General features: G+C 37.5%; 1 protein-coding gene across 3 annotated transcripts in view; it reads right to left on the bottom strand.

Annotated features, from left to right (window-relative positions):
- Positions 1-5,408: 5,408 nt before the first annotated feature.
- Positions 5,409-17,496, bottom strand: part of CASD1 (CAS1 domain containing 1) — a 41,559-nt gene continuing 29,471 nt past the window's right edge. Inside the window, exons 11-18 of one of the 3 annotated variants that reach the window (XM_058678232.1) lie at positions 16,956-17,075; positions 15,499-15,655; positions 14,093-14,172; positions 11,430-11,531; positions 9,812-9,952; positions 8,921-8,998; positions 7,739-7,831; positions 5,409-6,848 (exon numbers count right to left, since the gene is read on the bottom strand). In XM_058678232.1, coding sequence (XP_058534215.1) covers positions 6,582-6,848; positions 7,739-7,831; positions 8,921-8,998; positions 9,812-9,952; positions 11,430-11,531; positions 14,093-14,172; positions 15,499-15,655; positions 16,956-17,075 — 1,038 coding nt within the window. In that variant the 3' untranslated portion in view covers positions 5,409-6,581. Of the gene's footprint in view, positions 6,849-7,738; positions 7,832-8,920; positions 8,999-9,811; positions 9,953-11,429; positions 11,532-14,092; positions 14,173-15,498; positions 15,656-16,955; positions 17,076-17,496 lie in introns of those variants that run through there. The other 2 variants (XM_058678233.1, XR_009247279.1) reach the window with 2 other exon arrangements.

Here is a 17,496-nt window from a genome sequence, read left to right as displayed (position 1 = left end):
GAAAATAAGCCACAACATTCCTTGTCAAATGTTTCCCTGAATCACAACTGCCCTAGGAATGAGCAATTAAAGTCACATAGTTACGCGGCAATGTTTGTATATTTTGCAGAGAAGTATTCAGAGTGGAAAGATGGGTTAACATAAAACTTCAGGATTTTCTCAGTCATGTCAATAAAACATTTCCTTCTAATGAACCTAACATGGACATGTTTTTGAGTCACTTGCTCTACAGAATTCTTACTAAAAACACATAGTGAAGGAGACAGTTGACCAGGGAGACAGTGAATCAAGTGCCTTCTCTACGGCTTACGGGCTGAGCAGAGGGACGATGGTGGCTTTAGCATTATGTAGGTTCTTCTTGACTAGAACCGCTTAGGTATGTGAGAAGTACATGAGGCAGTAGCTTTGGGAGCACAGGGACAAAGAACAACTTTGCTTTTAAGAGAAATAGCCCTGAACTTCTTAGCTGAACAGGCAAGGCTTCTCCTAGCACCTTACAACACCCGTAAGAGATGTCATCGTCCATTTAGATTTGTAATCTGACTGAAGGAATGGATGTTATGACAGAGTAACAGGAGCAGGTGATTAATGTTGAAATAGTTGGAAAAGATCATTAAAATATTTGGTTTTACAGAGAAGGTGAAGTTAAAATTCTACTCCTTTAAAGAAGATTTAGGCAGATAAAAAGGTGAAAAAGAAGCAAGACAACAGAACAATATACATTTGGGAGGTGGAATTCCTACTTCAAACAGGTGGGTGAAAATGTTTGAACATCAGTAAGAAAACAAGCTTAATATTCTGTCCCTGGAGAACAAAATAGCTAAATTATCTGTGCTAGACCCAGAATGAAAAAAAACTGTTATTACTTTAATGAGAACAAATTTTTTAATATTTTTCATTATTAGAAAACTCCCTCAAAAATGTTTTTAATAAGGACTATCAGATACCAGTGAAATAAAAGCTAATACAACTCTAAGTGAATTTTTTAAAATGATCATTTTTAAGCATAAAAATTTTATCTCATACTTCATAGAAATAAAGCTAGGTAGGCACACTGTTCATTTTAAATTGTTGGACAGGCCCCGCACGATGACTCAGTGGCTAAATTCTTGCTCTGAACATGCCGGGATTCCACAGGGGCACTGATTCTTACCCCATCGTTCCACCTCCCAGCCAGCTCCCTGTCTGTGGTCCGGGAAAGCAATAGAAGAGAGTCCAAAGCCTTGGGACCCTACATCTGTGTGGGAGACCCAGAAGAAGCCCCTGGCTCCTGGCTTTGGCTGGACTCAGTTCTGGCTATTGCAGTCACTTGGGGAGTGAAGTAGCAAATGGCTGGTCTTTGTCTCTCCCTCTCTCTGTAAATCTGCCTTTCCAATAAATAAATGTTTTTTTTTAAATGTTGGTCTATCCCATTTTAATGCTCTAGAATGGTATTCCAAAACATGTTACAAATTTTAAAGAATTTTCATAGAATTATTTCTTATCAATCTTTTAAGCATGTTATAGTACATTATATTCCTTTTTAAATTAAATGGTTATTTTTATGGATCTAAAGGTGCTTTTAAAAACTAAGAGCCTTTCACTCCAGAGTGGAGCAGGTGGTAAGGAGGAAGCCTGGATCCCAACCACAAAGACTCCCAGACCTTCAACACAAACTACTAATACGAGCAACAAGGACTATACCCCAACTGCCAAGGAGGCCACAGGGAATTGGATGCCCTCGGAGGCCGAGTACTCTGAGGTCACCCACCCCCAACCGGAGCTTCCCCAGGGGATGGAAGAAGTACAAACACTACCGCGCAGAAACCAACGTCATTGGAAAGACAACCAGAAGCCCAGAGCGGTCAGCAGACACAGAAGAACAATTAATGTCCTTCGGGACCAGGGAGGAGAGCTTTCTCTGGTCCGAGCCTGGCTCCACCTCTGGACCTCCGCCCTCCCTCGCAGTGACCATCGGGATCGCTTCGAAAACCCCTCACAGCAAACAAACAAACAATCATACAAACTAAAAAAAAACTAAGATAAATAGACAAACAACAGAAAGTAGAGCTTGAAATCTGACAGGAAAGAGCTGGCGTGGATTGGCTCATGCCTTGCTGGGTGGGACACAAAGATTAGTCACTCCTCACCATGGTGTTGAGGATTTTCCTGCACGCCCCCCCCAAAAAAAAATGTTCTGCACCTTAAATGTCGACAAATATCTTGTTGGAGTTACAAGCCAGTCTAGATTATCCCAAAATCTGCCAAGATCAACAAAATTATACTTCAACACAACAAATGGCTAAATACTAAGATGAAATAGACACGAGACAGCTGATTGGTACCCTATAGCCATTTTAAGGTATATAGCAGCCGGTCTGGTCCTGTATATAAACTAAAATTGAGATGTCAATGAGCTAATCATAGGTTGTGGTTAGGACTTGTTTTTTTTTTTTTTTTTTTTAACATACTGGTTACTCAAAACCATGTCAATTCCATAATATTGCAAATTGCTGTTGATGTTATATTGGGACTCTTAATTGACTGTGATGATATTATACCAGCTCTGACTTCGGACCAGAAATGGTCTCCCCAAGAAACTGTTCAACCCATCTGGACAATAAGTGGCTGGACTCCATGCTTAATATATGTTTGCAAGGAAAGAATCTTGATTGAATTTGAACTGTAATGCTGCATCAAGGTGGAGGAATCCACCAGGGGGGAGGGGAGGGGGAGGGGTGGGGGGATTCCCAGAGCCTATGAAACTGTCACATAATGCAAAATATTAATAAAAATATATATATAAAAAAAATAAGAGCCTTTAAAAAAAAAGTGTCTTAAGTTTTCATCAATCTTCAAATCACTCCAGTTGTGACCTAACTTAATATTTAGAACTTTTGAGTTATCAAGCCCAAACTATCCAAGTTGCATTTGCTTTTCAACACACAAATTAAGTTAAACTGCATGAAACTATCATTGTTGTAGGCCAAAAGCATAGCATACTAGCAATTTAATACCGTTCAATATTAAAAAAACAAAACCAAACCAAAAAAAAAAAAAAAAAAAAAGGAACATTTGGTTTTCCAAAGACTTGCTAGGCTGGGGATGGGGAAAGACCCAATTTAGAGAATTCCGAGGAACCGCAGACATTTTCTGCTGTGTTACCTTTCATTTATCAGTGGTCATTACAGGAAGCAATTGCCCTAGGTCATTTCTTTATTTATTTATCCTGATGGTTTACAATCTAGTGAAAAATAATTTTGGATATGCCTGTTATCACTAAAGTTAATCTGATACCAAACTACAACAGCTTTCTGTGGCATTTGTGGGGGAAAAACTACCCATCTTTAACATTTTAACTGAAAACACCGTAAGATAGAATAGTGGGGTGACAGTGTTATAAAGTACCAGCACCTAAAGGGAACAACATGGTGTCATTCTAAGTACAATAAGTGGCTTTGGGTGCAGGCTGTTTTTAATGCTTCTATTGGCTAGCCACAAAAACAAGAAGGTTTCAAGAAAATAGGGGAGGCTGAGGGTGGAACTGAGTCAAATAAGTATCTTTTTGGAGCCAGATGGGAGATTTGTGAATGTGATTTCTATTACAGAAAATCTAACCTTTGTGGATTTATCTCAGTAGACAGTATATGAGAAAATGCACAGAGCAATACTTTTGCCACGTGTAGGTCCTACCATCGGGCAACTTTCATAATAACCTCTTATACATAAATATATCCAATAAGAACACTGAAAATATCATGCATTTTAGTTAAAATATAACATTTTGATTATATTACTTATTATAAAATTTTATGTTAAAAAGAAACAAGGATTACGAGATAAATTTTAGGCCTGAGTCCAACTAGGAGAGAAAAGCCTGTTTTCAGCTGGTATCATTATTGGAGGACATAAATGCTCCAAAAATTTGAAAGATATTGGTTGTCTTTCTTTTTCAATTGTTTTATCAGGAAGAATCTTTTTCAAGTGATAAGACTTACAAGCTAAATTAAAATGCACTTTAGTCATTGGCAAGCTACATGAGCAAGAATCATGTGACCACAGGACTTGGAAGTTTTTGATTTATAACAACACCGTTCTCCACTTACAAGGCTGTAGTCCAGGAGGCAGAGCAATGAATCATCACAATTGTCTATCTGGAAAATGTCACAAGACTAAGGGCACAAGGAGAGAAAAGGAAAGCACACACACTCGGTGCAAGAAATATCCTTCAATTACGGGGAAGAGATCATTGGCTCAAGGAGGAATAACTACATTCTGAAAATCTTCATGTAAAATTATTAATAAACCACAGTGAGTAAAACTTCCCTGTAAACCAAACTAACCCTTATTCAACCACCACCTCAAAATCTACGTCTCAATACTGAGTTTGAAAAAGCAAATGTAATTGTTTTATGAGAAACCAACATGCACTCCTATGCTCATAGCAGCACAATCAGTAATTGCAAAAACATGGAAGCAACCAAAATGCCCATCAACAGAGGATTGGATAAGAAAGCTATGGTTCATCTACTCCATGGAATACTACTCAGCTATTAAAAAAAACAAAATGCAGTTCTTTGTGGCCAAATGGGCCAAACTGGAAACCATAATGCTAAGGGAAATGAGCCAATCCCAAAAGGTTAAATACCACATGTTTGCCTTAATTTAAGATGATATGATGTTATGTATAACATGTTATGTTTTGAATGTTATATGTTGTGTATAAACTAAAATTGAAGTATAGGTGAGGTGGTCACAGAAGGTGGCTGGGAACTCGCATTTACTTTTAACATACTGGTTACTCATTACTATGTCAATTAATTCCATAATGATGTAAATTTTTGCTGATGGTATGTTGGAGCTTTCAATTGACTGGGATGATACTCTGCTGGCTCTGTCTTCAGACCAGAGAGGGTATATCCAAGAAGCCGTTGAACTTGACTGGACAATAAGATGCTGGACTCTATGTTTGGTATACGCTTGCAATGGGGGAATCTCAACTGAACTTGAGCTGTGGTTATGCAACAAGGTGGAGGAATCCACCATGGTGGGAGGGTTTGGGGAGGGGTGGGGAGAATCCAAGTATCTATGTAACTGTGTCACATAATACAATGTAATTAATGAAGTTAAATAATAAATAATTTAAAAAAAAAGAAAAAGCAAATGTAAGTCAAAATGAGATAGAAATTTTTTTTTTAAAGATTTATTTTATTTTTATTACAAAGTCAGATATACTGAGAGGAGGAGAGAAAGAGAGGAAGTAGAGCTGCCGGGATTAGAACCAGCGGCCATATGGGATCAAGGCGAGGACCTTATCCACCAGGCCACGCTGCCGAGCCCCGAGATAGAAATTTGAACCAATCAATGGATCCAAAGTTTTTTTTTAAAAGAACACATATGGTTTAATTGACACTTTGCTAATACAAAAATAAGCATCCACAGAACATTTATTTACTTTTTAAATTACTCCATATTTTCACATACTGAACAGAAAATATATTTTAACCCACACATCATAAAAGCAAGTAAGTGCAATCTTTCAAACATTAAAATCATAATCAAATATGTACAACAGATAAATAAATGTATACCTTTAACAGTTGGCTTGTAAAGACAAAACAAAATGAAAACATTTATTGCCCAAAGTCATCAATTTACTTAAAATTCTAAGTATGGTCGTAGAACTGAATCATAACAATGTGGTCTTCTACACCGAGTGAGTTTAGGTTCATAAATATGTATAAAATAGGAAGGACCGTGATAAGAAATACCAAAACGGCCATAAAGAGCTTTCCAAACATTGGAAATAATATACAAAATTAATTAAGGCGGGTAAAGCACATGAAATGGATCCACAGGGTATCTGATAGTACACCGGTATAGCTTCAAAAAGGGAAAAAAAGTAAATGTTTGGGCAAGAAAGAAAATTTGGCCTTTTTATACAAAGAAGCAGCGACAACATCAACAATGACAAAACCCTGTCATGGAGCCCCAGAACAACTCTGTGAGACAAAGTGGGCAAAGACTTCGCCTTGCATCACTGAAAGCCACACGGAGGAAAACATGGCAGAAAACAGAGTATCAGACATGAACATACATGAATAAAGGCATACCGCTTAGCATTCCATACCACGCACGTATGACAAGCAAACAATACTGCAGTCATTTTTGGGTAACAAAGTTTCCAACGATGTAGGAAGTCCCATGATGAAATAGTGATGAAGACAGTCTCATTACCACAAGTTTAGTGTCAAAAACACTTGGTGGTGTTGCCTAAGCTAATTAAATCATCTGCATTTTTTACTAGGAAGGTAATCATTTCCCTGCCTTCATACGGTAACTTAAAATCATTTACAAATGGAAATATTGATCCAGTAGAAAACATTTTTCACATGCAGTTCTTTATGATGTGTTCTGGTTCACGTCTTGTTTCTCCCCCGTATTTCACAAGGATATATACATGTCCAAAATACACAGCCACACAGGCGACAATGTCACTGGACGGTCCCGCTGCTACATATTTATGTTTCCACATCCAGAGAGATGCTCCCGTCCTCTATGTAGACTCAATGTAAGCCTGAAGAATTTATTTTTTTTGGAATTTAATGTCTTGATTTATCTTGAATGGATGATAAGATGAGGAGTCCACAAAAAAATGCAGCTATACAAGCCAATCTTTTCAAGAGAGCTGCATTATCTTTAGGAATAACAATTTGTGCAAGATCATTAGTAATCTGAGAAATTTCATGTGCCACACAGACAAATATAAAAGTGCTGACAATGATGTTGAGCATAGGGTTTCCAGGTATGAGCACCAAGATACCCTTCGTGTCTGCAGCCAGCCATATGTGATATTGGCAGATAAACAGCTAGGAGAAAAAGATACTGAAAGTTAGATATGTAGAGAGGGTACATATGAATTAGCTTTTCTGAATTTAATGGATGGCATAATAGTGTTGGAAAGCTTCTCCAGAATCATTGGATCCCACCTCACTACTACCCTGAGAAGGCCCCTGCACAGCCCATGTCTGCCTCCACACAATCTGTTATTATTGAAGAAAATACTAGACTGTTTACTCAAGAGCTCAAAGAAAATTTTTTTTATTTTTCCTATCTTAAAAGGCAATTTAATAAATTATATACCTTTCATGTTCACAATATTAATTCTAAGATATTTTACTTCAAATAACAGAGCTTACTCTAATCAGTATATATTCCCAAACCTATTATTTGAATTGGTTTTGTGCGTAAATTAGTACTGCTTCACACAGAAAATGTTCTTACAATATCCAGACATAATAAGGTGAATTTGATTGTTGTAAGCATCAATAAAATACATTCTAGTAAGATCTTTATTACAGAGGTAGATATTGAATAAATTTCCAGCTCCATTTAATCAAATTGTGGTCTCATATCCTTGTTTCCTGATGCTGGCAGCTTGGTTGTGGCTATGCTAAAATATTTAATACAACATGAGAATATTTTAAAAGTCATCTACATTTAGTCACTATAAAAGTTTTAGGAACATTCTAAGAAACTTTACTGATAAGAAAGCCTAAGTCTTGTCCCCTGTAAAATCATAAAAAGGAGATTTGATTTAAGTTGGAAGTATGTCAGAGTCTCTCTCTCTCTCTCTCTCACACTCACACACATATTTTTTCATATGTAAACACATACATATATACAAATACATCCAGGAATACATCCAGGACACAAGACTGTAAAAAATAGAGCAAAAGCAAAATATTAATGTACCAACCTCTAATGAAATTCTCCCAAACCAAGCAAAAAATGAACTGTAAACTGAACGGGCATATCCAGGGATATTTCTTATAAGGATGAAGGCTAAAATCTAAAGAAAAACCACACAGGCAAACATTAACAACCTATTTATTAAAATGCATTTTGCATGAAGCCTTCCTTAAGGTAATTGCACTATCTTTATGTCCTTGAACTTGACATGTATACAATGGTTTTATAAAACAGGCAGTTTTACCAAGTTATTTTAGTCCTTAAGATTAATCAATCTGAGTCTCTCAAACTATGCTGCTTATCATACCAATGCAGGCTGAGCTTTTACCTGACTGTTTTATTTTAGACATGCTGGGAAACATAGAAACCTTCCCAAGGCCCTTAGTGTTGGAAAAGCTGACATACAAAAAAACTGAATGAAATGCCATGACAGAACAGTGTCCCTTCTATAAAGTACATGGCAACTTAGTTAAGTTCATGGGAAAAATGTGCATTATGAAAAACCTATGCAAAGATTTGAAGCTTCTGTTTTTCAAAAAATGCTCATCCTTGAATTCAGCTCTTCTGTGAACTTTCTGCAGGGCCCGAGGATCCGCCTGGTTGGCAACACCCTCCTATGCCAGTCTGCAGAATCCTCCTTCACTGACGGCCACGTCAGTGGAGAGCGCATCAGATCAGGAATGCCTTCCTGTCTGTGCTGCATGGCCTGGGAAATGGACTCTCGACCCTAGTTCCCAGGTAGTCCATTTTCTCTCTGCATGCCCCTGTCCACCCAAAGAATCTTCAGGTTTGGGGCTCAGTGGCTCACCTTTCCCCTTTTCCTTTGCTTTCAGGTAAAGCGATTTTGCACTTTTCAGTACTTCAACTTATAGTCTCATGAAGTAACCAGTTTAGGAAGGAAAGATTCATCAACAGAAGAATGTACTTAACACTTGGTAGGCAAGTGGTAGTAAGTGATGGAAAAGCAACTATGAGAAAATCAGTTTCCAGGTGAACATTAAATGGCAGAAACTGAGCTAGGTCATTTCTATGTATTTGACATAGAGATTTTGATAATCTTACTGCCTCAGAAGGCAGGCTGCAGGAAAATGAGGTAACATTTCCTGGAGTGTGAATTCTCTCTGCCTCTAAGGACAATGTTCTCACCAAGAGCTAAGCAGTGACAATGTCTCTAGGTCAAGATAATTACCTGTACCACAGAAACAGACGGGTGCAGCTCATTGCAGTCTGCTTTGTTTTTACAACTGCTGGCCCAGATGGAGTAGGTCTAAAACCAAAACAGACAGATCAGCTCCCGAACCCAGGGGAGTGGGGAAGAGCGTAATTCCCACTGTTTTCTCATAGCTTTCTTTGTGGATAACCTGTGTTTCACTGTACCATAAAAAAGCATTGGCAAAAACTGTCCAAAGGTTTGCTGATCACTGGAATAGAATTCACACAACTGAGCAAACAGAGGAGAGTGGAGAGGAGGACAAGTCTGTGATTTTTCTGGAAACACTAGCCACAAGGCAGTGATGGCTCTTTATATACGACATCAGACATTGCACTTTTTCCAATATATGTGTGTGTGCATGCATGTATGTGTGCAGAGAGAAAAACAGCGAGTGAGCGAGCACACCCACGCCATCTCTTACACGTTAGTCTGCTCTACCAAACTCCCAACTAGCTGCGGTCGGCCTGGCGAAAGCCAGGATGTGGGAGCTCAGCCCGGGTCTCCCACCGGGCTGGCAGGGATGCACTGAGCCATCTCTGCTGCCTCCCATGGTACAGCTCAGCAGGAAGGGAAAACTGGGAGAAGAGCAAGGCTGGGAACCCTGAAAGGCACGCAGGAGACCCACGCAGAGTCCTCAATGCAGGCCAAACCCCACTCCTACAACTTTCAAAATTCCTTCTTCATTGAGTTCTAAGTTATTCTTATTTTAACTTTTATATGTGTTTAAGTTATATCTAATTTAAAAATAAGAGGGAAAAATAATTTAAAGATTAAAGATTTATTAAAAAATAACTGGTTCCTTCCCACATCTTAATTTTCTATTACATTTAGTAATTTTCACAAATTAGATTACATTTTAAAACTTACCAAGAAAGAAACTACTGAGATAAACAACAGAAAATTTGATATTCTGTTTGAAAACAGAGGTTCACCCTTTCCTTCAGAAAGAACTTGACGCTTCTGCAAAGCCAGATAAATGAAAGCAAACAGCATCCCATGGAAGACAACCTGCAGAAACAGAAACACTCTGTTCAACAGCGGCTCTGCTGATGGAGTAAGGCATGCAAGCAGGTAGGTTAAAAGCGTGAAGGTCTGGCGTTTTTAAGCAGCACTGAAATTTCAAGTCTTTGCAGAAACTGAAGTCACAAGGACAATTCAAAACTGATAGCACAAAGACTCATAAAAATAGATGATAAAGTTTCAATGCACCCAACAAAGAAAAAACATAATTTATACTGGTCCCTTCAGTCAGATAAAACAAATAATAACAACAGCAAGTCATAGCTGTATAACTATGCATATATACATGTAAAAGAGGCAAAAATATTAATGGGCCAGAGAACACATGCACTTTCCTCTTTAAGGACTTAATGATTATAATGGACTGCATGTTTGCATCCTCAGTAAGTACATGTCCTCAGTATGACAGTTTTGGAGGTGAGATCTTTGGGGTTAAAGCACCACAAAGTGCCCTTTCGAAGAGATTTTGGAGACAGTTCCCTCACTTCTTGCTTTGTGGGAGGGAACAGTGAGAATCAGCTGTCTGTGAACAGGAAGTAGGTGCCCATCAAACACCTCACCTGTGGGCACCTCCACCGGGGACCTTGGGGCCGCCAGAACGGGCAGAAAGACACTGGATCTTGAGGATTTTCTCAGCCCGGGGTATTCTGTTACAGCAGCCTAACAGACCATGACAGTCGTTACAGTAGAATACTCTACTGAAAATGTGGAGAATTTAAAATCACTATATATGAAGACTTCAGCAAACATTTTTGTTAAGATGTGGGTTTGGAAATATAACGTACTTTTGAAAGTGTACAAAATAGGCACTGAATTGTACGCTAAATGGCTCACTTAGAATACCCTGTTGAAAGGAAAAAGTTGTCAGAAATGGAAGGGAAAGGAGCAGGAGTGAAGTAAAATAATGAATAATTATTTAGTATGTATCACGTTCCAAGTGTTATGCTAGGTGTTTTACATTATCTTAACTGAGTATTAATCATGTTTCAAGATTATATTAATGGGGTAATCCAAAGCATTCCTCCTTCTTCAAGTTTTCTCCCACAAAACTCAGGCTGCATAGTTTGATACTCTGTTAGAAATCATGATCTTGGGTTTCAAACTAGATTATCAAGGCTTATTAGAAGCCTGGTGGCATGTCTTTTATCATGCCACATAGGGCACATATTAAAGTCCAGTACCTGCTGTTTGAACGGCTGATGTGAACATGTGATGGATTATGAAAAACCAAAGTTACAACTCAGACAAATGCTACTTTGTCAACTTTTTCTACCATTTTTTCTGTGGATATAAATGCACATGTATACCATGGGTATATCATACTGGGAAAAGGGTGCTAGTGAACTTCTTGACTAACTAAAGCATGGTTATTTATCCTGAAGCAAAAGAAAAAAAGTTCAAAATTTCAAGTCAGTTTCTAATGGTATAACTGGAAATGGCAAAATAGGACAGAGTAAATACATACGTAACGGTCTAACCTCCATCTGAACCACCATTCATACACATTCCCTTGCAGCTCAAAGCACTTGGACAATGGCCAGAGAGAAAAGATCTTCTCAAATGCACCCTGAGAAAAGGAACCCGGGAAACATGAGATGAAGGTGATAAAAATGAAAACTCTGTCATTCTATTCTAAGGTTAGGATTACAGCAGGGTCATCCACACTTCAAAACTTCTATTCTATTTGGAAACATAATTTCACTTAAAATTCATATGGAAGTTAATCTGCTTTGGCGATGGCCAATACATATGCCTTACAGGTTTGTTTGTTTTTATGTTAACGCTTTAAACTTATTTTACTTCATATAAAATGCCAGAGATCCCTGTTTGTAAAAAACTGCCACTGGAAAAATTGTTTTATTTAAGATAATCTAATATATAAAACAGCTAATATTTACTAATGAAATGAAAAAATATAAAATACTCAGCCAATATAGTATCAATTGCCTACAAAAGCAATGTTACAGGTTTTTCTTTCTGCAATGCCGTTAAGGATCTATTATTGCAATTAACTATTTGGGTTAAAAGGGCCTTCTGATTTAGCTGCCTTAGTCGGTCATATCTAACTGCCATTACCAGCATTTAAAACAAAATTTATATTTTTACTTGGATCAAGTTAGTGATAGTGTCCTTGAATTGACAGCCTGGAAAATGGGCAAACAGTCTTAGATACACTCCTGCACATTAATGACGTCTTTCAAAGAAGAAAATAAAAAAATCCCCATTTCCAGGGTAGAAGTTGACAACAAACTCCATTAAAGAAAGCTCCATTATCACTACTGTCACATTAAAAAGTGACATCAATATTTTAAAGGATATGAGAAACAAAGAAAAGTGTGAAAATAATGTACTTTAGGTAATGTTGAATCACTGCTCAGAAGAACTTCATTACTTTCACAAAAGACAATGGTCCTCATCTGATGTTGTACACAGCATAGAAAAAATAGTTCAAAAATATCAAAATCTATTCCTGAGAAAATTAAGGAAATCTCTTACCAAGAGTTACAACTGAAACTACTTCGGGGTCACACACACACTGATACAATGACAATACATCTACTAATGATATAATCTGAAGGACAGGCGTTATGTGGCATATCTACATGCACCCTACATGCCTCTAACATTTCTAGTTCAAATGTATTTATGTGCTCCCCATATGTTTAGTGCATACCCACTGACGGTCAGGCCACTGCTGCTCAGTGGTCAGTGGCCTGCTTGATGGTCAGCACCAGATCAAAGTGGGGCAACCTTTGTAGTTTTGCTACTGAACATCGGGTGAGCTTGCTGTTTTTTTCTCTCAGAAGCAACCACAGAGTGTTGGGGATTTTGATGAGTGTCAAGTACTTGCTGCTATTACCTGACTATTTCTTTACACATTTTCTTGTGATTTTATTTATCCATGAAAATCTTGGGTTTTCAGCAGAAAAAGAAATAATTCTAAATATGGAAACAAGCATACAAGCTCACCGAAGTCAAAACAAAACTTCAAAACTACCTAATGGGATTGTGCGTGCACATAAAATGCTTGCAGGGCTTTTACGCCTAACACCAGTCAGGTTCAACAGGGCGCTGGGGATGCAGATAAGCTGCAGAGTGTGACACCACAGGCATGCCAATTAAAATATTTTGTTGGGCCCGGCGGCGTGGCCTAGCGGCTAAAAGTCCTCGCCTTGAAAGCCCCGGGATCCCATATGGGCGCCGGTTCTAATCCCGGCAGCTCCACTTCCCATCCAGCTCCCTGCTTGTGGCCTGGGAAAGCAGTTGAGGACGGCCCAATGCATTGGGACACTGCACCCGCGTGGGAGACCCGGAAGAGGTTCCAGGTTCCCAGCTTCGGATCGGCGCGCACTGGCCCGTTGCGGCTCACTTGGGGAGTGAATCATCGGACGGAAGATCTTCCTCTCTGTCTCTCCTCTGTATATATCTGGCTGTAATAAAATGAATAAATCTTTAAAAAAAAAAAAAAAAAAAAAAAAAAAAAAAAAAAAAAAAAATATTTTGTTATAAAAATCATGCTACCCAAGTGGCAAATCTGCCCGACACGCTTAACCAGCAAGTGGCAGATGGCCACCCACTCATTTAACTAAAAATCTCAATCAAATTAATCTCAGCAGAATTGGTAAATACAAGATTACATCAAGGAAAATGACCACAATGTTTATTAAACGTATTACAGATACACAAACCTCTTTGCTCCTAAGTTGGCTTTATTAACTGCCCAAATTTTACTCCACACAGTTATAGAGAAACATCAAGTAATACTTTGATGCAATGAATAATGCACAAACGAAGTTGCAAGTTCTGTCAGGGGAATTCTGATCTCCACTTAGCGCAGTGTCTTATAAGAGGCATTCAATAAACTTGTGATTGATCAGAGTCAAGTAAAATGGATCTGGAACAATTGCCAGAGGAAGAGCCTTAAATTGCTCTTACAACAAAACCAGTGGTAACAGAAGCAGCTAGGCCTCAAAGAATTACACTGAGTAGTCAGCTGCAGAGTGACATTTTTATTATAGTCTTTAAAAAATGAAGCTAACAACAACAAAAAGATCTCTGACTCTTCTCACATATTGTATTAGTCCTGAATTTTAAAATATTAAAAATATAAACAAAAACTATACCAACCTGAGAATATGCCAAAAAACAAATGCACAGCAGCAAAAAGGCCAATTTCAATAGCAAACCAAAATGCCACAAACAATTTCCTAAAAGAGAAAATGATTTAATTCACTAAAAATATGTTTATATTAGAGAAAAGATTAAATTTTTATTTTTCATATTTATGCCTTTTACTATTCTTAAAGTAATTTTAGGTCACAAATGAGACTACACAAAACATATCTAGAAAGCATACATTGAAAGTATGGCAAAAGGGAACGAAGGTTGGGCGCTCCAGTCCACTAGGAATACAATGTAAAACACTGCCTGGACTCAGGTCTATCTATTCATTACTGAAAGCTATAACAAGATTTGGAACAGTACACTCAATATAATTTAACAGATTCATGTTAAGTGCAACACTTCCTAAACATTAACATGCCAAGGACAGAGTTTAAACTTCTAGAATGATTAGGGTCTGACCATAAGATACATCCTAACAGACAGTCTATATTATATATTTGACAGATACACATATTGTTTACATGCTGGACATGCCAGGTTTCTGTAAACTACAGAGACTGTCCAAAGATCCTAATGGACTTTATCATAGAAACTGGAAACGAAATCCTCCAGGAAAAACGATTTGATACAGGAATGGAAGCAAGGAAAAATGATGTTTGATATGTGATTTGGTTGAAAGAATCAAGTTAAATATATTTTTATTTCTCCCAAAAAATAGGAATAAGATTTTACTTTATGATATGATCTTAAGGGGAAAAAAGCATTAAGATAAATGACTGTGGCCTCACTTTGAGTAGTTTCAGTACTGGGATATGTAAAATAGAAAATAACTTTGTATACTTCAGTTGCCTTATACATAAAATAGTCTGATAATAATTGCTTAGCTGTCTAGAAGATAAATTACATTAGTGATTTTAAACTTTGTTGGACATAAGAGACCTTTTTGCAGATGAATGTTTAGTCATAGATAAGAAATATATACATATATATATATTCATATATTCTCAACATACGTAAGACATCAAATAATGTAGATTTGCACAGTGAAGTGGGATGCAGGGGTATGGAATCCCACCTGGCATCCCAGCTGTCTTTTAGTTACCTCTATTCTTGCTCTATATGAAATAATCTGAAAGCTGTTGTTAGAGTTAATATGTAGTTTTGAGAAGATTAAATTGAAAAAAGGTAAAAACATACATATGTGTAAACTATTATTCTGTACAGTTACATTACTTAAACTACTTCTTTGTAATATTTTAGAAAAATTGTTTAAAATTTAAAATGTCATAAATACCCATAAATTTAAATTGCCTGTATCTCTTAATTTAAAAAATAGCTTTCAGCAACTAAAATACTAATTTATTACAATGAAAGAATATATTTATTAACAGCAGAAACAGAATATTTACCATTTGCCTTTTTTTGGGTTATTTGTGGCCACAGTGCTAAAGTAACATATATGACCATGAACCATACAGTGACCAAGGGGACAAAGTAATAGAATTGGTACGGCCGATCCATTACTATGCATAACACCACCACTAGGAAATTGAGACGAAACAAGACCTAGTAAAAAGCAGAAAGCAAGCATTTTCATTCTAGCATTTGTGCAAAGACATTCTCTGAGAGTATATAAATACTTAAGACCCAAATAATGACCGTAGAAGTATATTTTACTAGTCCTAAAATTACATTTACCCTATAATCACTGTAAAGAGCTGAATATAAAATATTTATGCATTGTAATTTTAACTAAGTCCCAGCAATACACAAGCTGAACTGTCCTCTGGCTACATTTTGTGAAAGGCAGGAAAAAAATCATCAACCTCCTTGCCAGCGAAGGTTGATGGAGCAGTCCTCCCTGCCATGGTTGATCCAGCAGGGACAGGATGACGTAAAGAAAGGGGTGGTTATTTCATCTCCTGTTTGACACTGGTTGACCCCATCTGTGATTAAACTGAAAGGTGTTGTAGATACAAAATAATATTTCTCAGATTAAAAAGTGTATTTGGGGGCAGAGCATGGGGGCATAGTGTCTATTGCGCCAGCACTGCAAATGGGTACTAATTTGAGTTCTGGCTGTTCACTTCTGATCCAGCTCCCTAATAACACGCCTGTGAAAGAAAGCGATGAAAGATGGCCCAAGTGGGTGGCCACACGGGAGACCTGCGAGGATCCAGCTTCAGACTGGCTCAGCTTCAGCCGTGGCGGCCATTCAGTGAGCGTGTCAACAGATGGAAAAGCTCCTCTCTGTAAAGTGGTCTTTCAAATAGACATAAATCTTCAAAACAACAATAAACAGTTTTGCAGAAACTGTTCTTGGGATCTCTACAACATTTATTTTCAACATTGACATTAATCAAAAACACACAATCTGAACGGATTTATATTAGCATTTTATCATTGACTACATAACCTTGGGGAAATTATATAAATTTTCTGATCCTTATCTGTGAACATGAAGACAAAATTTCAGAATTGTAACGGGGGTGGTTAGAGGGAATCATGTAAATAATGTTTAGAAAACTGTCTAGCACGAAGTGGAGGCAATAAATATTAATCTTTTTCTCAGGGAGAAAAATAATTAACTCCAGGTAATTATGTACATTTCTATAAAACTAAAGTGAATCAGCAATGCTGTCCCTTGTGTAGCACAGTTTTTATTATATTTTCATCCAAATTATATTTTCCTTCTGCCACCAATAACAAACTCACCTCAAGTTACTAAACACAAAAATAATACATAGAATGTGTTATCTCAGAAATTCAAATGACTCATGGTCTTGTAATAATATTTAAATTTTCCCAAGAGGCACAAGAGCATATTAAATTGGCAGAAAAACAAAATAGCACAATGCAGCCTTACCTGACATACTCTATGGATTCCGAAGTCTCCTTTGATCCAGAAATATGAGAAATGTCCGTACCCTGTCTGAAACAGATAGGCAGCAACCAGAACTCGAATGTGCATGTACACAGGCAAAAACTGTGGACGGAGACAAACAGGCAAAATATATAATGGTCATCAAACAGTATCTTGATTTATAAAGAACAGCATTTTCATTCTGGCATTAGCTGAATGGTAAGATCTATTGGATATTTTAGCAATGACCACACGATGTAGACTTTGGAATCAGACTGATCCAGGTTCAAATTCTGCTGTAGGTTTCTGTTACGTGATTAAAAAGCCAGAGATGTTGGCGTGGGTGTCCCTGTTAACCATGTGGGAAATCCAGATGTTCCTTCTGGCCCCTGGCTTCAGCCTAGCCCAGCACTGGCTATTGCATTTGAGGAATTAAAACGTAACCAACAGGCAGAAGGTCTCTGCACTGTGATCGTTTTTAGTTTTATTTTCATTGTAAAGGCAGATTTACAGAGAGGGAGAGACAAAAAGATCTTTCATGTGT

Source organism: Ochotona princeps, chromosome 20 (genome assembly GCF_030435755.1).
Source record: "Ochotona princeps isolate mOchPri1 chromosome 20, mOchPri1.hap1, whole genome shotgun sequence".
Lineage (NCBI taxonomy): Eukaryota > Metazoa > Chordata > Mammalia > Lagomorpha > Ochotonidae > Ochotona > Ochotona princeps.
This window is presented reverse-complemented; position numbering and strand designations above follow the sequence as displayed.